The following is a 25,593-nucleotide window of genomic DNA, read 5'->3' as shown; positions in this document are numbered from 1 at the left end:
ACAGACTGATTCCAAACTGAGAAAGGAGCACGTCAAGGTTGTATATTGTCACCCTGCTTATTTAACATATATGCAGAGTACATCATGAGAAATGCTGGGCTGGATGAAGCACAAGCTGGGATCAAGATTGCCGGGAGAAATATCAATAACCTCAGATATGCAGATGACACCACCCTTATGGCAGAAAGTGAAGAAGAAAAAGCCTCTTGATGAAAGTGAAAAAGGAGAGTGAAAAAGTTGGCTTAAAGCTCAACATTCAAAAAACTAAGATCATAGCATCTGGTCCCATCACTTCACGGCAAATAGATGTGGACAGGGTCAGACTTTATTTTCTTGGGCTCCAAAATCACTGCAGACAGTGCTGCAGCCATGGAATTCAAAGTTGCTTGCTTATTCGAAGAAAAACTGTGACCAACCTAGACAGCATATTAAAAAGCAGAGATGTTAGCTTGCCAACAAAGGTCTGTCTAGTCAAAGCCATGGTTTTTCCAGTAGTCATGTATAGATGTGAGTTGGACTAGAAAGAAAGTTGAGCAGCGAAGAATCAATGCTTTTGAACTGTGGTGTTGGAGAAGACTCTTGAGAGTCCCTTGGACTGCAAGCAGATCCAACCAGTCCATCCTAAAGGAGATCAGTCCTGGGTGTTCATTGGAAGGACTGATGTTGACGCTGAAACTCCAATACTCTGGCCACCTGATGTGAAGAACTGACTCATCTGAAAAAACTCTAATGCTGAGAAAGATTGAGGGCAGGAGAAGGGAACGACAGAGGATGAGATGGTTGGATGGCATCACCGACTCAATGGACATGGGTCTGGGAGTTGGTGATGGACAGGGAGGCCTGGCGTGCTGCGGTTCATGGGGTTGCATAGAGTCGGACACGACTGAGCGACTGAAATGAACTGAAGAAGTTGGTATAGATATAATCTAAGTCTTCACTTAGTTGTATCATTTATAAGTTAATAAACACACAAGAACACGTACATACAATTATTTTCCTGCAATGTATCTACTACACAAAAGGACCAAGCAAGACGTGTGGACACATGATAACCAAAACACAAATGCCAAAGGCTGGAGTCATGTTGATAAAAGCAGTTCATAGCTATCATTTGACCTATGTGATATTTTTCAAACTTTTTACACATACATAGAGCAGGCTCTGAGAGTAAAAGTAGATACTACATAAGTTAATGTAGAACCATATGATAAAAAGAACTTAGACCAGTTTCTAAAAACAGTTTTCCATCCTATTTTTTAAGATAATTAACTATATTCCAAATCATCTATCCTGACTTTTACTGGTCAATTCTCAGTTAAGGCTTTAACCACGGAAGGATATTTCACTAACTCAACAGTGTATAGTTGTCCCTCAGTTTCTGCAGGACCCTTACTAAAATCTGCAGCGGCTCACCAAGTTCCTTAAATAAAACAGTGCAGTATTTGCATATAACCTACGCATACCCTCCCGTATACTTTAAATTACTTATCACACCTGATACAATATAAATGCCATGTAAACAGTTGCTAGACATGTGGCAAATTTAAGTTTTGCTTTTGCTGGATCACTCTGGATTTTTTTCTTTCAATATTTTCAATCTGCAGTTGGTTGAATTCATTGATGCAGAACTTTATGGACACAGAGGGCTGACTATATCTTCCAATCTCAACTTCATTAAGGAGAGTATAGTTTACTGTAATATTTTTAAGTATTTAAAATATTAAATAGTGAAGAGTCTGAGGCAGCCAAAATTAAAGCCAAATTTATGTATAATACAATCAACCCTCTTTTACTTAAAAAAAAAAAAAAGAAAACAAAAAAGCATAGCACTTCGTCTTTTAAAAATTAATTGTCTAGGGAACTCAGGGAAAGTTAAACTGACAGACATATTTATACTTCTCTGGCATTTAATCCTGTTCTCCTTTGCACTATATTTTAATCCCATTCAATAATAAAGTTACTTAAGGAATATTTTAAAATTATTGAACATAATTTAAATTTTTAAAAAGAGCTTAAAATGTCACTACTGTCTGAAAATTTAAAATGATAATATAACTTAAAAAAAAAAAAAGATGGATAGCTTGTGGTTAAGAGGACAGGCTCTGAAGTTAGAAGGCCTGGGCTAATTCCAGATCTGGCCCATGTAAGCTGGCGAACTTTTTCAAGTCCTCTTCTGTATATGGGGGCTTCCCAGGTGGCGCTAGTGGTAAAGAACCAGCCTGCCAATGCAGGAGACATAAGAGATACGGGTTTGATCCCTGGGTTTGATCCACCAGAGAAGGCATAGCAACCCACTCCAATATTCTTGCCTGGGAAATCTCATGGACAGAGAGCCTGGCAGGCCACAGTCCATAGCATCGCAGAGAGCTGGACATGACTGAAGCGACTTAGCATGCACTGTATATGGAGATAACATGACCACCTCACTCAAAGTGCTCTCCTAAGCATATTACACACATGAACTCATTTAATCCCCTCAACAACCCTACTGTTATCATGCTCGTTTTCTAAACAAGCTAAAGAATACCTGGGAGGTTTTGTAACTTCCCCAAATGGTGAAGGGTGGCAGATATACCAGCCCAAAATATGCCACTTTAGCACAAAGATTATTCTGAGCTAAACTTGAACAAACACCAGGTGCAAGAAGGCCACTCTGTCCTCTCCTTTTCTTCCTGAAAGCAGGAGATAAAAAGAAAACAAACAAACAAACAAACAAACAACTTTCTGGAAGATTCTAGGAGGAAAAAAAATCACAGAACAGTAGTAACCCAAGGATTTTTCATGGAAAATGGTGGAGGGGTTGGAGCTTTACACCTGGGGGAAAAAATGGCACTAAACCAAGATAAGCATCAGTAGACATGGCAGCTGAAGGACCAGGAGGCCTCAGTCAACATGTGGGGGTCTGCTCTTGCTTGGATCATTTGGACAAGGGTGTGCGGTCCAGCTGCACCTGAAACTAAATTGCAGTCCTGAGCCTGGGGCAGGGTGGTGCCTCCCTGTGACTGCTCAACCACAGGACAAGTGGTGCAGGACCTAAATCCCACTCAGTCCAAGATGGCCCTGCAAAAACTCCCTCAACATACAGCGTGTCAGCTTATGGGAAAAGGCACCGTGAGAGCTGAGAGGCATCAGATGGGGCAGCTGGTCTGTGAAACCATACTAGGGAAGTAATGGCTGGAGATTCCCTCAAGAAGCAGCAAATCTTGGCATTTCTGTCTTCTGAGCCTCAGTTAAAGACCACTACTTAAACTACTCTTTCTTAGAAAGGCAGGGTCCACACCAGAAGCTTCACCAGCTGGGAAAAGAAACCCCTGCTGGGCTAGTTATGACAGGCAGTGAAATATCTTCAAGCTACCAGCTACCAGACACTGGAGGAGATTTTAGAAACAGCAGCCCCAGCAGCTTTTTCAGCTGTGGTTAAATCTTGTCTCTCCGATGCTCCAAGTGGCAGGCCACAGAAGAAGGCAAGACGGATCAAGAGTTCTCCAAGCACAGCTGCAGAGGCTGTGTGTGCTCGCAGACACGTCAGCGCACTATTTCTAATCATGAGACAACAGGAAAACACAGCTCTCTGCATGTGCATTACAGCCGTGTGCTAAGTGACTTCGGTTGTGTCACTCTATGGGACCTCACGGACTGTAGCCCACCAGGCACCTCTGTCCATGGGGGTTCTCCAGGCAAGAATACTGGAGCGGGTTGCATGCCTTTCTCCAGGCTACAGAGGTATTCTAAAACAAGAAATACAGAGCAGAGTTTGGAGAACCAGGCATTGCTAGAGCAAATTTCGGAAAGAACTGATTGTGAAACTCCTGAAGAGGCAGAAACATCACAGGAGACCAGAGGCACCCCTGAATCTTCCATTACTTGGGCTAATTCGGCAGGTTAGAGAGAAGCAATGCTGGAAGCATTGGAAACAGAAGTGGGGGATGACAGAGCCAGTTCTATCTTGGAAGCCAAAGCACAATTTCCTGACACTGTAAGAAGGGCCAGAGAAGCAGCTGGGTTGGTGGCACCCCACTTCATCCCTGTCAGGAGGCTCCCCGGAAAAACCACCAACCCTGGTCAGACTATGCCCCACTGCTCTGCCTCAGACGCAGCGGATCTGGTCAGAGAGAAACCAGCTCTCACCACTCTCACCTATGGCCCCTGTTCCAGGCCCCAGGAAGCAGGTCCAGGAAACCCACAGGCCTACCAGAACATGACTGTGGAAAAGATAGGATATTTTATGGTAGCATTTAACTACAAGGAAAACTCTCCTCTGGTTTCCCACAGATTAAGGCCAAGAAGCAGAAGAGGGCCAGAGGGGTAAAACCCCCGTGTCCTTACTGCAAAAGACCAGGTCCTGAAGAGAAGTGCTGAAGAGGTAGAGATCCACCCACCCATTCTGGATGTGTGGGTCAGAGGCGTGGGGTGAGCCTGGCTCTTAGAAGGCCTAACCTAGAAGTTCAACATAACCTGCAAGCCCAAAAAGCCATCTTCCACTTGTCAAGACACACAGAGCCTCTCCCAATGCCAGGGGACCTCGGGCTGACTAGGCCAAGATATAGAGAGAAGAGGTAGGGCTGATAGGGAACCAGGATCTCCAGAGGGAGACCCTGAGAAATACTGTCAAGAGCAAACACTCTTTGAGTTCACGCAAATCCTCAGATATGGAGCTGACTCTGGCAGAAGGAAATCCAGGTAGAAGAGGATGGGTGTCCCAAGGGGACACTGGGTTTTAGCTCCTCCTCAACGCCCTATGAGAAGACAACTGCTGGGAAGAATTAGCCAAAGACTGCCAATCTCTTCTTTGGGATTGGCAAATGACATGAAGGAAATGTCATGTTTCAGAACTCCCCTTGGGAAGAGCATAATATCTGGTTGAAAGGAATATTTTTTGAAGCCACTAAAACGTTAATAACTAGCAGGTATTAATTTTATAATAGAAAATAAACTAGTCTTAAGATTCAGGAGTCACTATTTAACATATTTAGATTTTAAAATGTACTTCAAAACTCCTGATAGGAATGTAAACTGGTATAGCCACTATGCAAAACAGTAAGGAAGTTCCTTAAAACACTGAAAATGAGCTGCCATATGACCCAGCAATCCCAATCCTGGGTATACAGCTGGAAAAAAATGAAAACACTAATTCAGAAAGATACATGTACCCTAAAGCTCACAGGGGCACCATCTATAATAGCCGAGACAAGAAAAAACCCAAGTACTTATCAACACACGACTGGATTAAGAAGATGCAATGCACGCGCGTGGCGCACACACACACATACACACACACACGAATAAAAAGAATGAAATTCTGCAACAACGTGGATGGACCCAGAGAGCATTATGTTTAGTGAAATAAACCACAGAAAGACAAATACTGTACGACATCACTTACATGTGGAATCACAAAAATAATACAAGTGAAGCAGGTGCAAAATAGGAACAAACTCACAGATACAGAAAACAAACTAGCGGTTACCAAAAGGGAGAGGGAAGGGCAAGTTAGGGGTATGGGGTTAAGAGATGCAGGCTACAATATATAAAAAGAGATAAGCAACAAGGATGTACTGTGCAGCACAATCAGAGCCATTATGTTATAACAGCGCTTATTTCATGATAATTTCTATTGGTACTTAATCTATGAAAATATTCAACCACTATGTTGTACCCCTGCAAGTTAATATTGTAAATCAACTCTACTTAAATAAAAAAAATAAATGTACCTCATTTAGCAACTATTTACTGGATGCCTAATTTAATTTCAGAAGCTGATTTATAAGTAGCACTAAGCCCTGCTTCTTCAAACAGAATTTGAATTTATCAAGAATTCTTCAAGACTTCTGGCTTTTCATAATTAAAAAGGTTGACTCGCTTCTGGATAGAAAAAAATGGGATGATTTTATCAACTGAACCTGAAGGACACATCTAAACTGATATACAAGAAAAGTCTGACTTGATGACAATATTTCAAGTGATTAATGATCCACATTTTTATAGATTTCCTATACATCAACTAATTCTGGAATTAGTAGAAAAATATTTTAAAATCAATCATATAACTTATCAAGTAATCTTTTAAAGCAAAAGTCATTCATTTAATAATGTGGCTTCAATCCCTGGGTGGGGAAGATCCCCTGGAGAAGGCCACCCACCCCAGTATTCTCACCTGAAGAATCCCATGGACAGAGGAGCCTGGTGGGCTACAGTCCACGGGGTCGCAGGGAGTCAGACACAACTGAGCCACTAAACAACAAAGTTGGAAAACACTCACCTAAAAGGACAAAGCCGTCTGCCTCTGTCTCGGGTACTGACGGCTTCTTAGATTCCAGAGGCTTTCTGAAGAAGTGAAACATTGCTGCTTCTGCCGTTACCTGAAAGAGAAGCAAACATCGTATTATGTGAAACTCAGATGAAAATTTCACCCTTCTTACTAAAAAGCCAAATGTAAGAGATCACAATAAGTACTTTAGGAATTCTATCCCCAGACTTAAGAACATGAGCCCTCTTTAGGTAACAGAAGTATCAGGAGACAAAACCAGAATATCAGGAGCATGGACTTCCAGTTTGACATTCTGTGTGCCTTGAATCCTGCAACCTCTCTCGACTTCTGAAGGTGTAGGAAAAAATCCAAGAAATCACTACAAGTAAAACTAAAATCAACAGATAACACCAAGTCTAAAAGGATCCCAGTAACCATTAACTGGACACTGGATGGAGGAAAGGAAAAAAAAAACAAACACCTCTCCAGATTTCTTATCATGCCACGTGACACTGAGGGCAGCTGAGAAAAGAAGGCACTACACACAGCCTCCAGAGCTGGTTATCTGATTCAGACACTCAAGGCTCTATTCATGGAAAAACTGCAGCCAGATTTAAATCCCTATCAGGCAAATATCTGTACTAGTGAGATTATTGTACACTGCCCCCTACACACAGACACACACGCCCTCTCTCCTCTTTGTCCTTCCATCTTTGGACATTCCAATCCCAAAGAAAGGCAATGCCAAAGAATGCTCAAACTACCACACAATTCACTCATCTCACACGCTAGTAATGTTTAAAATTCTCCAAGCCAGGCTTCACCAATACGTGAACCATGAACTTCCAGGTGCCCAAGCTGGTTTTAGAAAAGGCAGAGGAACCAGAGATCAAATTGCCAACATCTGCTGGATCATGGAAAAAGCAAGAGAGTTCCAGCAAAACATCTATTTCTGCTTTATGGACTAGGCCAAAGCCTTTGATTGCATGGATCACAATAAACTGTGGAAAATTCTGGAAGAGATGGGCATACCAGACCACCTGATCTGCCTCTTGAGAAACCTATATGCAGGTCAGGAAGCAACAGTTAGAACTGGACATGGAACAACAGACTGGTTCCAAATAGGAAAAGGAGTACATCAAGGCTGTATATTGTCACCCTGCTTATTTAACTTCTATGCAGAGTACATCATGAGAAATGCTGGGCTGGAGGAAGTACAAGCTGGAATCAAGATTGCCGGGAGAAATATCAATAACCTCAGATATGCAGATGACACCACTCTTATGGCAGAAAGTGAAGAAGAACTAAAGAGCCTCTTGATGAAAGTGAAAGAGGAGAGTGAAAAAGTTGGCTTTTTCTGAAGCTCAACATTCAGAAAACTAAGATCATGGCATCTGGTCCCATCACTTCATGGGAAATAGATGGGGAAACAGTGGCTTTAATTTTCTGGGCTCCAAAATCACTGTAGATGGTAATTGCAGCCATGAAATTAAAAGATGCTTACTCCTTGGAAGGAAAGTCATGACCAACCTAGACGGCATATTGAAAAGTAGAGACATTACTTTTCCGACTAAGGTTCGTCTAGTCAAGGCTATGGTTTTTCCTGTGGTCATGTATGAATGTGAGAGTTGGACTATAAAGAAAGCTGAACACCGAAGAATTGATGCTTTTGAACTGTGGTGTTGGAAAAGACTCTTGAGAGTTCCTTGGACTGCAAGGAGATCCAACCAGTCCATCCTAAAGGAGATCAGTCCTGGGTGTTCATTGGAAGGACTGATGCTAAAGCTGAAACTCCAGTACTTTGGCCACCTCATGCAAAGAGGTGACTCATTGGAAAAGACTCTGATGCTGTGAAAGATTGAAGGCGGGAGGAGAAGGGGACGACAGAGGATGAGATGGTTAGATGGCATCAACAACTCAATGGACATGAGTTTGTGTAAATTCCAGGAGTTGGTGATGGACAGGGAGGCCTGGCGTGCTGCGGTTCATGGGGTCGCAAGGAGTCGGACACGACTGAGCAACTGAACTGAACTGAATGAAGAAACAGACATAGAGAAAAGACTTATGGACATGGGGAGAGAGGAGGAGAGGGTGAGATATATGGAAAGAGTAACATGGAAACTTATATTACCATATGTAAAATAGATAGCCAACGGGAATTTGCTTTATGGCTCAGGAAACTCAAACAGGGGCTCTGTATCCACCTAGAGGGATGGCATGGGGAGGAATATGGGAGGGAGTTTCAAAAGGGAGGGGTTATATGTATACCTATGGCTGGTTCATGTTGAGGTTTGACAGAAAACAGCAAAATTCTGTAAAGCAATTATCCTTCAATAGAAAAATAAATTAATTTTTAAAAAAAAGAAGGTAGGGAACAAAATAAGTAAACTTTAGAACTAGAAAAGAAAAAAAAAAAAAAGGAAAGTGGTTCCTGTTCTAACAAACAAAGGAAAAGCCTTTAAGGGAAGGACTCAAACTTCAATACATTTTCATGTCTGGCCATAAGACCGAAATGGAACAAACATAAAAATCAGAAAACCAGTTCTCATGAGTCATACTCAAGCCCCCAAAGTTTAGATACATTGTTATAAAACTCAGAGCAAATTCAGCAGTAGTATAAGAATCTTTTTAAATTCAAGTATTTTGTACAGATCTTATAATTCAAATAATTAACTGAAGCATTTAAGCTCTCCATAACCTATAAAGAAAAGTTAAAACAATACACAGGCTTAAACAGGCTGCAGCCGGTTGTCAACAGTACGACTTCGGTGGCAATGGATAGTATTACAGTTTGTCACTCTAGAGCATTAGAAAATCCCAAACATTTCAGAGAAGGAGAGAGCACTTAGCTTCCAAGAAGTCAAGAACCATCCAGGCATGGAAGAAATAGGTCAGGAACAGGAAAAGGGTAGTAGAGACAGTATAAAAGAACTCAGAATGGCAGCAAAGTTTGCTACAAACATCCACCCGAAATTGCTCTAAAATTGCTACAAAAGTTTCCATCACCCTCACCCCTGTCTTAACTCCTTCAAGATGGGAGGGAGTTTCACACATGACCACGGTCTTAACTCCTTCAAGATGTTTTCCCATGGGAACATGGTGCCAATTTCACAATCTAACTCTTGGGATTCCCTTGTACCATCAACGCTGCTGACATTAGTGATTCATTCATTCCACTAGGTACCTAATTCAGTCTAACTATATAGCTTTACAGCAATCAGTCTGTGCATGTAAAGGCTATGTCCTGAGACACTAAAATCTACAACAAATTATCTTTATCCCATGGTATTTTTCGTGTCATTAAAAACACAAAGTGGTATAAAAATTTATCCTAGCAGAGCTGGCAGTACCATTCTGCCATCTTCCCTCTACGGGCTAGTCCCACAGCAGGAAAGTTACACGGCTAGGTCACCACTCCAGCAGCCAGATTTTCTGACCCCACCTAAGACTAGAAACTGGGCAAGAGAAAGGGAGTAACTAACACCCCAGCAACACCTGCCAGGCTTCTACAATGTGTCAAGCACAGTACCAAAATGCCTTAAAGACTCTATCTCCTGTAATCTTACCATCACCCACCAGGCACACATAATTAGGCACATCATGTAAATGAAAGAACTGAAGTTAGTTACATATGGATGCAAATGTATATGGCTAGTCAACAGCAGAGCTAGAATTTTAAATCAAGTCTCTTGGGCACCACAACTGAACGTTATTCATCAACAAAGCACCGAAGACAAGAGCCCATAACAAAGCATTTGTGTTGGACTTCAATAGAATATTTCCTAGTATTAGTCAAAATACATTTGATCAGTTTCACGCTCATCTTTCTAAATCCCTACTTTTCCAAACCATGCTCAGCTCTGTGTTCTGAAGACATTTGCTAGTTTCACAACATCCATGTTCAAGACTTTCGCTTGAGAAACAATCATAAAATATAAAGTAAGTGCTTAGGCCAGATACTAACCGGGCACTAGAAATGCAGCTGCTGCTTCTGCTGCTAAGTCACTTCAGTCGTGTCCGACTCTGTGCGACCCCATAGACGGCAGCCCACCAGGCTCCCCTGTCCCTGGGATTCTCCAGGCAAGAACACTGGAGTGGGTTGCCATTTCCTTCTCCAATGCATGAAAGTGAAAAGTGAAAGTGAAGTTGATCAGTCATATCCAACCCTTAGCGACCCCATGGACTGCAGCCTACCAGGCTCCTCCATCCATGGGGTTTTCCAGGCAAGAGTACTGGAGTGGGGTGCCATTGCCTTCCCCGAAAAATCCAGCACTCAACTTATATGTAAGGGAACAAACAGTAACCTGAACCTACCTGATTTCGAAGGCAATCCTGAGCAAAACTAAGAGGGATTTAGGAGCCCCACCCCCAAAGCGCAGAAGGCCTATAGCAGCCCTGGTGCCCCCAGCTAAGCAGATGGGAAGCCCCAAGCATGCATGCTTCTGACATACATGGCTTTGACGGTGGCCTTCTTCTGCTTGTTCCAGCATGTTCCAGCCTCATTTCCTTAGATACAATGTCAGCATTATAAAAACTGTCAACAGTGAGCAAATTTTACACTTACAGATGGGAGAAATATCAAAATTTATTCTTAAAAAGCCATTATCCCCGGCAGCAACACTATGGCCTGGCTGAGCTGGGACCCAGCCCGGAAGGCCTCCTAATCCCCAGACGCTGGGATCCTGGAGCTGCCTCCACACAGGGGGGGATGAAGTGTTTGTTCACTGTCCAAGACACAGGTTGGGAGAAAATCCTTGCAAATCACAGATCTGAAATAGGATGCATGTTTAGAACATATAAAGAACTCTTAAAATTCAATCATGAGAAAAAAAATTCAATAAAGACTGGGCAAAAGCTGCAAGCAGGCATTTTCCCAAAGATGATACGTGATGGCCAAGAACCACATTAAATGATACTCAACATCATTAGTCAACAGGCAAATGCAAATTAAAATCTCAGTGAGTTAACACTATATATCCTTATTAACACTGTAAGAGGCATGCCATGCCAACTCTTGACAAAACCATGGACCAACTGGAACTCTTGCACGCTGTGGTACAGCCTCTCTGGATAACGGTGTGGCAGTTTCTTAAAAAGTTAACATATACACCTACCATATGACCCAGACCTTCTCCTTTAAGTATTTACCTAAGAAAAACAACAGTGTATGTCCATATCTATATGCAAACTTTATACAGCTTTTTAGGTAACAGCTCCAAACTGGAAACAACCCACATGTTCAACAATAAATCAAAGAAGAAACAAATTGTAGCATACCCATCAGAGAAGGCAGTGGCACCCCGCTCCAGTACTCTTGCCTGGAGAATCCCATGGACGGGGAGGAGCCTGGTGGGCTGCCGTCTATGGGGTCGCAGAGTCGGGCACGACTGAAGCGACTTAGCAGCAGCAGCAGCAGGAGCATACCCATAATACTATTCAGCAACAGAAAGGCATGAAGGCCTAACATACGCTACAACATGCATGAATCTTGGGAGGGGAAAAAAAAAAAACAACAGGCTGAGTGAAAGAAGCCAGACCACAAAAAACTGCTAGAAAATGCAAACTAACATAAAGTGACAGAAAGCAGATGAGGGCCTGCCTAGGGAATGGGAGGTACTGGGAGGGAGAGTGGGAGGGAGGAATTACCACGATCACAAGGAAACTTCTGAGGGTGACAGATAGATTCATAACCTCAATTGGAGTGACGGTCTCAGGAGACATACACATGCCAAAACTCATCAAACTGCACACTTACAACATGTGCACTTCATCCTATGTTGATAATACCCCAAGAAAGCGATTTTTAAGTCATCAGCATGATACTCTAGGCGTTATATAAATGCAGCGTGCTGTGCTTAGTCACTCAGTCGTGTCCGACTCCTTGAGACCCCGTGGACTATAGTCCACCAAGCCCCTCTGTCCATGGGATTCTCCAGGCCAGAATACTCGAGTGGGCTGCCATGCCCTCCTCCAGGGGATCTTCCCAACCCAGGGATCGAACCCGGGTCTCCCGCATTGCAGGCAGATTCTTCACCGTCTGAGCCACCAGGGAAGCCCATGAACACTGTGGTTCACAGTTACTCATTGTCTCAAATCTCTTAAACCACTTTGTGTGGTTACAGGTGCAGCCTTCATATGCAAAGCAAGATGCTCCTTTCTCTATGCATTCACTAAAACTGGAAAATGAAAGGACAGTGTCTTCACTCTTAATGATACACAGACTGCATATAGAAGGCTACTCTGATCGCTACGCAGGGCGGATTTTACTGCTCTGAAGGGAAAGTGGGTAGGACAAGTAATGTATTTATTTTTCCTATTATGCTAAGACTTACCTTTTAAATAATATTACCCATGACAAAAGGACTAAAGGTAACCTGATTTTCACAATCTGATCATCTTGTTTCAATAGACTTCTTGATAACGTAAATACATTAAGATAATGTAAATATACTAAGATGTCTATGTAGGACTGATATAAATCAATCCAGGAAATTTTATACTGCTGAAAAACTAAAATCCTGAACCACGTTTAATCTTCCTCTTCTGTATGATGAGTTGTGAATTGCATGGTTACACAAAAGTAATAAAATCTAAATAACAAGTTTCCTAACTTATTCCAAGAGAGGCCAAAAAAGACAAAAGTCCATGCTTTGGACAGTTTAATCATAAAAGATTATATTACCCCTAATAGCATTAAACAGTACAAAACATTCCAGAAGGCTCAATGAGAATAAAGAGCCCTGTTACACTTGACCAACAGGCAGCCTTGAGTTTAACTTCATTTGACGGGCAGAGATGTAAACCAGGAAGAAAAGGGAGGACTCTCCTGTAAGAAGGGTCAGCAGGAACAAAGAGCACAGCCTGCTGAAGGGACAGCAGAGGGATCTCAGCTCACTGGAAGCACAGAGGTAAACAACAGAAGACTACAGAAGCAAAGCAGAGGGGCTTCCCTGGTGCTCAGGTGGTTAGGAATTCAACTTCCAACACTGGCAGTGTGGCTTCAATCCCTGTTCAGGGAGCTGAGACCCCCACATGCCATGTAGCCAAAATACCAGAACATGAAACAGAAGCAACACTGTAAGGCATTCAATAAAGTCTTTAAAAATGGTCCACATTAAAAAAAAAAAATTCTTAAAAACAAAGTATTGAAAGGGCTACAAAATCAATAAAATGTTAGAATATCCAGAGCGGCTTACCAAGGTTTGTTGAATCCTATTGGTGTGCTGCAGTCCATGGGGTCGCAAAGAGCTGGACACGACTGAGCGACTGAACTGAACTGATTTCTGTAGTCTAGGCTCTTGCAGAAAGCAGTGTTTCAGAAAAATTTAAAATAATAGTCTGGACCTAGAGAGATTACATACTAAGTGAAGCCAGAGAAACACAAATATTAATATCATATCACTTACATGTATATTGTCACCCTGCTTATTTAACTTATATGCAGAGTACATCATGAGAAACGCTGGGCTGGAAGAAGCACAAGCTGGAATCAAGATTGCCGGGAGAAATATCAATAACCTCAGATATGCAGATGACACCACTCTTATGGCAGAAAGTGAAGAGGAGCTAAAAAGCCTCTTGATGAAAGTGAAAGTGGAGAGTGAAAAAGTTGGCTTAAAGCTCAACATTCAGAAAACGAAGATCATGGCATCCGGTCCCATCACTCCATGGGAAATAAATGGAGAAACAGTGGAAACAGTGTCAGACTTTATTTTGGGGGCTCCAAAATCACTGCAGATGGTGACTGCAGCCATGAAATTAAAGGACGCTTACTCCTTGGAAGGAAAGTTATGAGCAACCTAGACAGCATATTCAAAAGCAGAGACATTATTTTGCCAACTAAGATCCGTCTAGTCAAGGCTTTGGTTTTTCCAGTAGTCATGTATGGATATGAGAGTTGGACTTGAAGAAGGCTGAGCACGGAAGAATTGATGCTTTTGAACTGTGGTGTTGGAGAAGACTCTTGAGAGTCCCTTGGACTGCAAGGAGATCCAACCAGTCCCTTCTGAAGGAGATCAGCCCTGGGATTTCTTTGGAAGGAATGATGCTAAAGCTGAAACTCCAATACTTGGGCCACCTCATGCGAAGAGTTGACTCATTGGAAAAGACTCTGATGCTGGGAGGGATTGGGGGCAGGAGGAGAAGGGGACCACAGAGGATGAGATGGCTGGATGGCATCACTGACTCGATGGACGTGAGTCTGAATGAACTCCGGGAGTTGGTGATGGACAGGGAGGCCTGGCGTGCTGCGATTCATGGGGTCGCAAAGAGTCGGACACCACTGAGCGACTGAACTGAACTGCACTGAACTGAACATGCAGAATCTAAAAAAATGATAAAAATTAACTTATATACAAAACAGAAATAAACCCACAGACATAGAAAACAAACTTAAGGTTACCAAATGGGAAAGCAGAAGGATAAATTAGGAGGCTGAGATTAACATACATACATTAAATAAAATAGATAAGTAACAAGGACCGAGTTGTAACACAGGGAACTCAATAGCTTGTAATAACCTATAATCGAAAAGAATCTGGAAAAGCATACGTGTGTGTGTGTGTGTGTGTGTGTGTGTATTAATATATAAAACTGAATCACTGTGCTGTACACCTTAAAACTAACATGACATTGTAAAGAGCTATACTTTAATAAAAATACAATGCAATACAATAGGCTGGAGAGGCTGATTGAGAAAGTGGAGCCAAGAAGTTAGAATGCTGTAGTGAAAGGGGCTAGACTGAGGTTGGAGAAGTTTAAATAAAAAAGAAGGGATGCACAGCATTGCGAAATAGGATTTAGTCACTCAACTCTACAAATACTGATGGAAAGGAATCAATAAAAGATGATGGAAGTTTCAAGCCTGAGGGAGCAAAGAAAGTGACATTAAGAATAAGAAAAAGAAAGTAGGAAAAGGACGGTTAAGAAAAACATGATGAACTCCATTTCAGACAAGTTTAGACATAGGGAAACAAGGACTGGTCCACACGGAAACGTGTAAAATGCAGCTGGAAAAATAGGACCCAGTGCTCCAATGAAAGGGGTAAGTTGGAATTAGGGAGCTGTTGGCATGTAAGTGGTAGCTGAAATCACAAACATCAGTGGAACTTCAAACAGAAAATACAAGTTCAGGGATTGAGATCACGATTTCTAAGATCTCAAACTATACTATAAAATGCATCCCTTTAATTATCAGCAAATGGATGTGGATACTACCACTGCTTCATCATTTTCCAACACATAATACTGGCTGCCATACCAGGACTAAAACATTAACTTGACTTTATTGTTACACATTTCAAAACTGCAGAAACAGCTGGCCTCTTCAGTACAATCCAGGGGGGGAATTCAAATGCCAGGCAGATAACCAAGGGTGAAACCAGCCCAGTGTGAGACAGGAGGGAAGGAAAGTGCTGGCCTGGTCTAAAGATAGCACCTCCAGCGAGTGGGGAGATGCCTGGGGAGCCACAAGGAGGAGCCCGTCACCAAAACAAGGCTTGAAGGATCTCTACTCAGGGAAGAGCTCTGGAAGGCTTTGAGCTGGGAAAGCCTGGAATCAGATCTGCATCTGTAGTTACAGCGAAGGCAAAAAGTAAAATAACCACCACCAAAAAAATTAGGAACAGGCTGAAGTTACAGTTACGCCATCTCCCCACTGACTCTTTGTGCTCACCCCACAAGATGATCCCAATGCATCTAGGAACCTCTAGGAAATATAAACTGAAGGTTTATGGTTGCATGGATGTGAGAGTTGGACTATTAAGAAAGCTGAGCAATAGCTGGGGAAACAGTGGAAACAATGGCTGACTTTATTTTTCTGGGCTCCAAAATCACTACAGATGGTGACTGCAGCCATGAAATTAAAAGACGCTTTCTCCTTGGAAGGAAAGTTATGACCAACCTAGATAGCATTTTGAAAAGCAGAGACATTACTTTGCCAACAAAGGTCCGTCTAGTCAAGGCTATGGTTTTTCCTGTGGTCATGTATGGATGGGAGAGTTGGACTATGAAGAAAGCTGAGCACCAAAGAATTGATGCTTTTGAACTGTGGTGTTGGAGAAGACTCTTGAGAGTCCCTTGGACTGCAAGGAGATCCAACCCGTCCATCCTAAAGGAGATCGGTTCTGGGTGTTCATTGGAAGGACTGATGTTGAAGCTGAAACTCCAATACTTTGTCCACCTGATGCGAAGAGCTGACTCACTGGAAAAGTCCCTGATGCCGGGAAAGATTGAAGGCAGGAGGAGAAGGGGCTGAAAGAGGATGAGATGGTTGGATGGCATCACCGACTCGATGGACATGGGTTTGGGTAAACCCCGGGAGTTGGTGATGGACAGGGAGGCCTGGTGTGCTGCGATCCATGGGGTCGCAAAGAGTCAGACGCGACTGAGCGACTGAGCTGAACTGATGGTTGCCTCTGTCTGAAGATCCCACCCTTTGGGACCATAGGCCTTGGACTCAAAACTGCTGCTCTGTCACCCAGGCCTCTTGGAGAGACAACCTTTTAGCTGAAGTATCTGTTTTATACTATTTCATCCTTTCTGGTACTTTTTCTAATTTGGCTTTTCAAATTGAAACTAGCAGGCTTTTACTATAAAATTATTTTCTGTTTTATATGTGCAGTTAAGTTTTGTACATTCTTAGGAGAGAAATCAGAGAAGGCAATGGCACCCCACTCCGGTACTCTTGCCTGGAAAACCGCATGGACGGAGGAGCCTGGTGGGCTGCAGTCCATAGGGTCGCTAAGAGTCGGACATGACTGAGTGACTTCACTTTCACTTTTTACTTTCATGCACTGGAGAAGGAAATGGCAACCCACTCCAGTACTCTTGCCTGGAGAATCCCAGCGATGGGGGAGCCCGGTGAGCTGTCATCTATGGGGTTGCACAGAGTCGGACACGACTGAAGCGACTTAGCAGCAGCAGCAGCAGCAGGAAAGAAATACGGAAAAATATACACCAAACCTCATAGCTGTTGTTACCAGGAAGCACGACCAGTTTATATTTATGTTATGATTCTTTTATAGTATTTGCTTTTTTCCTAAGCCAAATATCATATGAAATCAAATAAAAACCTTTTTAATTTTTAATTGAAGTATATCTGATTTACAGTAGAATTCTTCAGAATCTTTTCCACTACAAGATAGTGAATATAGCTCTCTGTGCTATATATACCAGGGCTTCCCTAGTAGCTCAGTCCATAAAGAATCTGCCTAAAGTGCAAAAGACCCGGGTTCAATCCCTGGGTCGGGAAGATCCCCTGGAGAAGGAAATGGTAAACCACTCCAGTATCCTTGCCTGCAAAATCCCATGGACTGGAGCCCACCAGGCTCCTCTGGCCATGGATTGCAAAGAGTCGGGCACTACTGAGCAACTAACACACTGTGCTATATATTGGTCCTTGTTATTTATTTTACATACAGTAGTGTGTATATTAATTTCATACTCCTAATTTATCCCTCATCATCCCTCTTTTAACTTTTAATAAATACTTAATACCTATTACTTAATATTATTAATTAAATAATATTAATTTAATATTTGATATTATTTGATATTAAATTAATCATATTAAATAATACGTGTTTAATTAAAACTTAATACTTTTAATTTAGAAGTCCTTTTAACAAATACTTCTCACTGCAGTGGCTTCTCTGCAATGAGAGCTCGGGCTCTAGACAAACGGCTCTAGGCACGTGGGCCCGAGGTGCACCAACTCAGTAGCTGTGGCATACAGGCTTTGTTTTCCATGGCATGTGAAATCTTCAAACCCAGGGACTGAACCCATGTCCCCTCCACTGACAGGTGGATTCTTATCCGCTGTACCACCAGGGAAGTCCCTCCCTTCCCCTGTGGTACCCATGATTCTTTCCTATGTCTGTGAGTCTTTCTGTTTTGTAAATAAGTTCACTTGTATCATTTTCTTAGATTTCATAAGTAAGTGATATCATATGATATTTGTCTTTCTCTAATTTATTTCATGTAAAGGTATGACATTATTTAGGTCCATCCATGATGCTGCAATGGAGAAGGCAATGGCACCCCACTCCAGTACTCTTGCCTGGAAAATCCCATGGACGGAGGAGCCTGGTGGGCTGCAGTCCATGGGGTCGCTAAGAGTCAGACACGACTGAGTGACTTCACTTTCACTTTTCACTTTCATGCATTGGAGGAGGAAATGGCAACCCACTCCAGTGTTCTTGCCTGGAGAATCCCAGGGACGGGGGAGCCTGGTGGGCTGCCGTCTATGGGGTCGCACAGAGTCGGACACGACTGAAGCGACTGAGCAGCATGATGCTGCAAATGGCATCATTTTACTTTTTTTTTTATGGCTGAATACTCCATTGTACACATACACCACATTTTCTTTATCCATTCATTTAGGGTGCTTCCATGTCTTAACTACTACAAATAGTGCTCCTATGAACGCTGGAAACCGCCTGCAGTGCAGGAGACCCCGGTTCGATTCCTGGGTCGGGAAGATCCCCTGGAGGAGGTCATGATAACCCACTCCAGTGTTCTTGCCTGGAGACTCCCATGGACGGAGGGCCCTGGTGGGCTACAGTCCACGGGGTCGCCAAGAGTCAGACACGACTGAGGGACTAAGCACAGCACTGGTCTGTAAACATCGCCCACCAACGTCTCTATCAGAATTGGAGACTTGTGTCTAGTTTTGCTGCTGCTGTTGAACGTGGGGGCGTGAGGGGTTTTGTTTTCCTTTCAATCCATTACTCTTACTTGATTTTCAGAATTCACACTTGATTTTCAGAATCAACAATGGTAGCCTTGTCAGCTACCAAGGGGCACTTGCCATCGACCTCCACAAGGGTTAACCCATGTGCTGCTGCACTTGCTGACCTTTAACATTCCCTGAAAGCAGTTCAGGGTAGAGAGCAGAAATGAGGCACTCTGTGCTCTGGAAACACTGGCAGAACAAGTCTTCTGAGAGTTAAATATTCTCAGGAGCTGATTTTACAAGCCCAATTCTTGCATCTCCTCACATCTAGAAAAGCACTAAATTCCTTCATGGTGACCACTACCCCTCATGACTTACAGAAACCTGCAAAAACACACGCTTGATTGCATGTACTCCCCTTTCACCAAGATCACATATACACGGATCCTCCCCCTACCTCTTTGGAGCAGTTTCTCAGAGCATCTGAAATGCCATCTCCTGGGTTCTAGTCCTCATTTTGTCGCAAATAAACCTTAACTTGCAAATCACATTGTGCATTTTTTTTAAGTCAGCAACCTGACGATGATAAAGACTGACTGCTTTTTTCCTCTACTGTCTCTTACTGATAAAATGAAAAACAGGATAGCATTAAAAAAAAAAAAGCCATCACTGATTCTACTAATTTAGGGGGGAGGGAATCGCCCATTACATTAGATTACATTAGACCACAATTTCTCAATCTTTTCACTGTTAGTATTTTAGACCAGACAATTCTTTATTGTAATATATTCCTCTGTGGACGGGTGTGATCACTTAGCATGTGATGCATTTTAGCCATAAGATATCTTAATTTAAAGAGGTGTGATTAAAACAAACAAAAACTTTCCTCTTTTTAATGCAGGACATGTAAAAGCCGTATCTTTCTTTTCCTAAGGAAGGATGCTAAATAGTGTGAAGAGACACAAAAATTTAGAAGATAAAGTTGCTGCCTTTGAGAGGCTTATAACAAGTTGCACTCAAAATTTGTATCATTTTGGTCTCAGTCATTGACCAAGAATGTAACTGAAGCTTTGGTGTTATCCTGACTCTTGTAAGTTAATTATACAATGATGTACTTTTATGTTTTATAAAAGTTACAAGCATAATTCTAAATAACTAACACAAAAATTTCTGATTTTAGATTAAATAACACTGATACCTACTAAGAAAACACGAATTTCTAACCACTGCATTTGATGGTACAACTCTGAAATGAAAGCACAACCTGGAAAAGACCCCACAACAACTCTAACAAAAGCATCTCTTCACATGAAACAAGTATTTTGGTGATTGATTTAAATAGGTGATTTATTTAATAGTGTCCTAAGGGAGAATGAAGTCGACCAATGCGAGGTCACCCCTCTTTACAACTCTATAGCATAGAAAACTGAGAATGAATGAAATAAATAAAACATTATTCAGTGTGGGTCTTTAAATGTTTCTAATTTGCTTACATCTACCACACAGCAGGAATCATTATATACAACTTCCAAAAACTCAACTGCCCATTACAATATCTACATTATTTGACTTCCAATACAATCTAACTGCATTATCATAAGTATTTTCTCCCTAAACAAAAACAAACTTCTAAAATTCAGTCGTTTGTTCATTTGCTCACTTTTCATTCAACCACCAAGTGCTGAAGGCCAGATACTGGCCAGGCACACTGCTATGAAAGCATAGTCGCTCAATCATGTCCGACTCTGCGCAACCCCATGGACTGTAGCCCTCCAGGCTCCTCTGCCCATGAGATCATCTCAGCAAGAATACTGGAGTGGGTTGCCGTTTCCTTCTCCAGGGGATCTTCCCAACCCAGGGATCAAACCCAGGTCTCCTCCTACACTGCAGGCGAATTCCTTACCGTCTGAGCCACCAGGCAAGCCCACTGGTAGGCTCTAGAAAATCAAACCAAACAAGGCACTTTCTCCAAATTCAAGGAACTACCCATATATATGCGCCTCTGGGCTGCCTCTCTACCACCTCTCACAGGACCAGCGGGCACAAAGCATGCTGCCGAGCCCTGTTAAAACCAGCACCAGCCAAGCAAGTGGCTGACAGGTGGCTAACAGTCTAGTCAAACACTGCTATCTGTCTGAAGTCTTGCTTCACACTCCTGAGTACGTAAGAAAGCTGACTGTTTTACCTCCTCCCAATGTTTCATCAAAATGCACAGAAAGAAACACAAGACAAAATCTGGCAATAACTCTATCAACCATATGCCAAAGTCTATTCACCATATGCCACAGTCTGAGTCAAAGGTCCATGAACTGCACAACCAAGAAGCTCAACTGACCCAAGAGTTCATCACCATACTTACCGTCTTGTGCTACATCTTCCGAAATGTTATCCACGGATGAATGAATAAGTGAAGAGACAAGCAAACAACAAGAGGAGAGTGAATCACAAAGACGGGGAGAACACGTCAACCATCCCCATCGCCTGAACTTAGTTCTGAAACACAGGAGCTCTACCTACCAGAAAAAGACAGGCTGCCGGACAGGTCACTGCATGGGAACTCCTTCCAAAGTTTGGCAAAGTTGGATTCCCTTTCTTAACCCTCCCCCTCTCCTGGGAGATCTACCTCATTCCAAGATGGTTATTATTGGCCTGGGCAAGCAACAGGGAAAATTAAGGAGGGCAGTGGTTCATAACTGCCCAAGGACGACTCTGTAAAACAGGGTCCCAGAGAGAAAAAGCTCCATGAGCAGAACACAGGAGAATAACAGATATTACTTTCATGGCTGAAGAATTATGTGTGTGCATGCTAAGTCGCTTCAGTCACATATGACTCTCTGGGACCTTATGAGCTGTAGCCCGCAGGGCTCCTCTGTCCATGAGATTCTCCAGGCAAACTGCTCCTAATTCTCTAATTCATTCAGAGACCTGGACAGTCTGTGCCATGGAAATTTCCATCTCAGCCTGGCAGAGCCACACGATGATGAGTGCCTGTTAGTCCCTGGGAACAGAACAAGCCAAGGAACACATGCAACCATATATCTTCCAGGACTAGACAGAAACAAGAAGCTGCCTGCAATAGAAAGTTCAGTGAGGAAGACGGAAGAAGCCGCCCTCACCCACTTCAGTGAAATCAAAAGAAGGAAGGGAAAAAACAGACCCAAGGATCAAGAGGAAGAGTATCTTTCTGATGAAAATTCTCTTGAAGCCCTTGAACAGTACAGATAGTATCCTGGCAACCTTCAAAATGTTCTAGCTCCATCCAGGCTGCCGAGCGGAGTTGGGCAAAACATACCATCACCCAGATGGTTCATGATCTCAGCTCTCAGACAAGCCTACATACTTCCCTCCTTTGGGGAAGCCCCCTGGGGTTTTCATCCCCCTTCATTATCTTACTTTTCATCATCATTAAGATGTCCAACAGATACTTTAGGACAATTTGGTCACGCTATTAACACTTAAGTCACAATTTGTTATTTAAATACTTAGTGTAACAAGACACTGTGCTCAGGGCTTTACCTATGCAAATCTTACTTAATGCTTAAAATAACCACATGAAGCTTTTTTATCTCCCATGTTTATGTCCACGTTTTTATCTCCCATGTTTACAGAAATTGCAGCTCTGGAACAGATGAATAATTTTTCCAAAAGTCACTTAGGTATCAAGTATCAAGATTTAATCCAGGTCTGTATCCTTCACTCTGTGCTGTATTGCTTCAGTGTTCAAGCCTGAGTCATCTTCCCGGCACACACAGCTCAGCTGGTAAAGAATTCACCTGCAAGGCAGGAGACCCCGGTAGCATAACAGTCAGCCACGACTTGGCCACTAAACAACAGCCTGCCAAAGTCACTGTGTGTCAGTGAAGAATCCTACTTCATTAGATGTTTGCTGAGCACCTGTATGGGTCAAGTGCCATCTTGGGGTAATGGGAAATAAACCTGCTTTGAAATGTTTAGAATCTTAAAACTATAAAACAGATGTTACTTAGCCTTACTATGATACTACCTCCACAAGCATGTAAGATTTGTAAGGGGGTGGGGGGTTGCTTATTTTTGTTTATTCCACAAATTAACAGCATTCTTGGACCACTGTTGACTATTTTAAAAGTTTATAAGATGTGCACTCCTTAAATATAGTCTCTAGTTTAAAATTAGCAAGAAACAATCTATAACAGCAACTGAGAGGTAATATGTTCATGGCCTTTTAATAATTCACATTAAACATTTATTCTTATGTATCAGTGCATTTACCATTTCAGATAATTGTACACCAAAAATAAGACATGTGAAGGGCACAATCTTTAAGTATAAAGCTTGATAAATTTTTGCAAAATGATCATATATATGTATCAGTCAGGGTCCAGTCAGGAAATAGAAACCACACCAGATGTTTGAGCAGGGAAAATGTAATACAATGAATTGTTAACTGGTAGGAAGTAAATACTCAAAGAAATAAAAGAAGATTTCAAAGAAAAATAGCAGTGCAAACTCTGCTCCCCCAGCCCCCCCAAAATTAGCCACTATCTCTAGGCTGAAGAAGAGTGGACGTGAGGTAGTTAAGCACCCCACCTCAACAAGATGAAGATTCAGACCTCCTTGGAGGGACAGAAACTGTATCAGGAGCAGCGGAGGAACTCGCCAGAGAGCAGGCTGGAGCTGGGCTGTGGGCAGGGTGAGGCCTTAGGGTCACAGCCTGACCTCTGAATAGGCAGCGGGGCTCCCGCTGAAAGAAAGGTCATAAAGGGGGCTGGAGCCTGGGAGGGAGGGGTCTTCCCGACACACCAGCCTTGCAGTGTTCCTTCAGGGCCCTCTGCTGGGAATGCCTAATATTCCAAAGGAAAATGGTTTACAGAGTCCAGCTTCATGTCACATAGCTGGGCAAGCAAGACTCAGTGTGGAACTGAGAGATGATCAGTTGGCGCTGGACTTCGCTGGTGCTCCAGTGGTTAAGAATCAACCTGCCAGTGCAGGCCACGTGGGTTCAACCCCTGATCCAGGGGGACCCCACGCAGCACAGGGCGACTGAGCCTCAGGCCACAACTCCTGAGGCCTGTGCGCCCTGGAGCCGCTGCCCACGCCATCCCAGTGAGCAGCGGCAGCCCCAGCTCGGCGCAGCATGAGAAGGACTGTGCAGCAACGAAGACCTAGCACAGCCACAAGTCGGTAAATTGATTAAATTTTTTTTAAAAAGAGAAAGAAGACAGCCTGGATTCTGAAAGCTTTCCTACTCATGGTTCCGGTCCTTTGTGAGGCTAATAATTTTAGGCCAGTCAAGCTAACCCGAAAAAGTTCTAATCAGTTTCCTTTTGATAAATGTACCCCGAAAGAAGAAAGGAGAAACAAAATGTAGTATTCACTACATACAATGGACTATAATTCAGCATTAAAAGGAATGAAACTCTGATACCTACTACAATATAGAAGAACCCTGAAGACATCAAATGAAATAAGCCAGATAGAAAAGTACTGTGTCATTCTACTTACAGGAGGTACCTGGAGTAATCAAATTCACCAGTGGTTAAATGGGCACAGAACTGCAGTCTGCGATGATGACAAAGTTCAGAAGCTGGATGACAGCAATGGTTGCACACGACGTGAATACACCGAATGCCACTGAGCCATCCAATTAAAAATGGTTAAAATGTAAAATCTTGTTACGTACATTTTACCACAATTAATCAAAAAAAAGAGTTTAAGTATTTACTTCCTACCAGTTAACAATTCATTGTATTACATTTTCCCTGCTCAAACATCTGGTGTGGTTTCTATTTCCTGACTGGACCCTGACTGATACATATATATGATCATTTTGCAAAAATTTATCAAGCTTTATACTTAAAGAGGTCATATTACTTGTACCAAAAGAACCTTGATTACTATATGTCAACCCATTCATCATCATGAACCCAGAATACTCTACCTAAAATGTCAAACTTCACCCCTTGATCCGCCAGCCTCACTACTAAGCTAAACTCCTCCGCATGGCATATGAGGAAGACATTCCAAGTTCTTGGTTCTACTTACCTTTGTTAGGTAGTTAAGAGTAGGGAAGGAGGAGTCCAAAATGGTGGTTAAAGAAAAATAGTGACTAGAAAAAGCCCCCGAAAGGGTGAGAGAAAGGGAAAGGCCCACAGAAAGGGGAAGCCTCAGACTGGAGCGAGAAAACTCTGGTGAGAAAACACCCAAACATGGCCCCTTGCCTGTCTGGCCTTCAACACTCGCCCTATTTGCAGATAAAAGCCCTACTTTGCACTGGCAAAACCAATCAGGCTACATGGACTATAAAGGGTCAAAGACAAAAGACATAAAAAAGGAAGCCAAAAGGATTCGAGAACACTCCTATGGGAGTTGGCCCCTCTCACATCTAGAGACGTGAGAGCTCTAACTGAGCTGTAGGTAGTCTGCCCTTCCAAGTCTGTGCTACAAGAAAAAAACCTCAAGAAAACAACACTGCTGCCTGCTTAATAAACCATGCCTGTTTGAGCTGTAAGTAGTCTGTCGTTTCAATTCTCTGCAACGACGAGACAAGACCAAGACCGAGGGAGAAAAACCAACCCCAGACCTTCATCCTGAATTCTTGCTGCCCCTTGGCGCACTGCTCTACTTTCACTAACACTTTGTCATCCTTAACAACTAACAGAATCCCCACAGTGGCTCTCTAAAAGAGCACTTGTGG

The 25,593-nt window shown here is 42.7% G+C and overlaps 1 protein-coding gene across 2 annotated transcripts in view; it reads right to left on the bottom strand.

Moving 5' to 3' along the window:
* Nucleotides 1-25,593, bottom strand: part of UMAD1 (UBAP1-MVB12-associated (UMA) domain containing 1) — a 246,745-nt gene that overhangs the window by 212,060 nt on the left and 9,092 nt on the right. Inside the window, exons 1-2 of one of the 2 annotated variants that reach the window (XM_052638831.1) lie at nucleotides 21,280-21,360; nucleotides 6,260-6,359 (exon numbers count right to left, since the gene is read on the bottom strand). In XM_052638831.1, coding sequence (XP_052494791.1) covers nucleotides 6,260-6,341 — 82 coding nt within the window. In that variant the 5' untranslated portion in view covers nucleotides 6,342-6,359; nucleotides 21,280-21,360. Of the gene's footprint in view, nucleotides 1-6,259; nucleotides 6,360-21,279; nucleotides 21,361-25,593 lie in introns of those variants that run through there. The other variant, XM_052638830.1, reaches the window with a different exon arrangement.

This window comes from Budorcas taxicolor, chromosome 4 (genome assembly GCF_023091745.1).
Source record: "Budorcas taxicolor isolate Tak-1 chromosome 4, Takin1.1, whole genome shotgun sequence".
Lineage (NCBI taxonomy): Eukaryota > Metazoa > Chordata > Mammalia > Artiodactyla > Bovidae > Budorcas > Budorcas taxicolor.
Note: the sequence above shows the minus strand (reverse complement) of the source record. Positions and strands in the feature narration are given on the sequence as shown.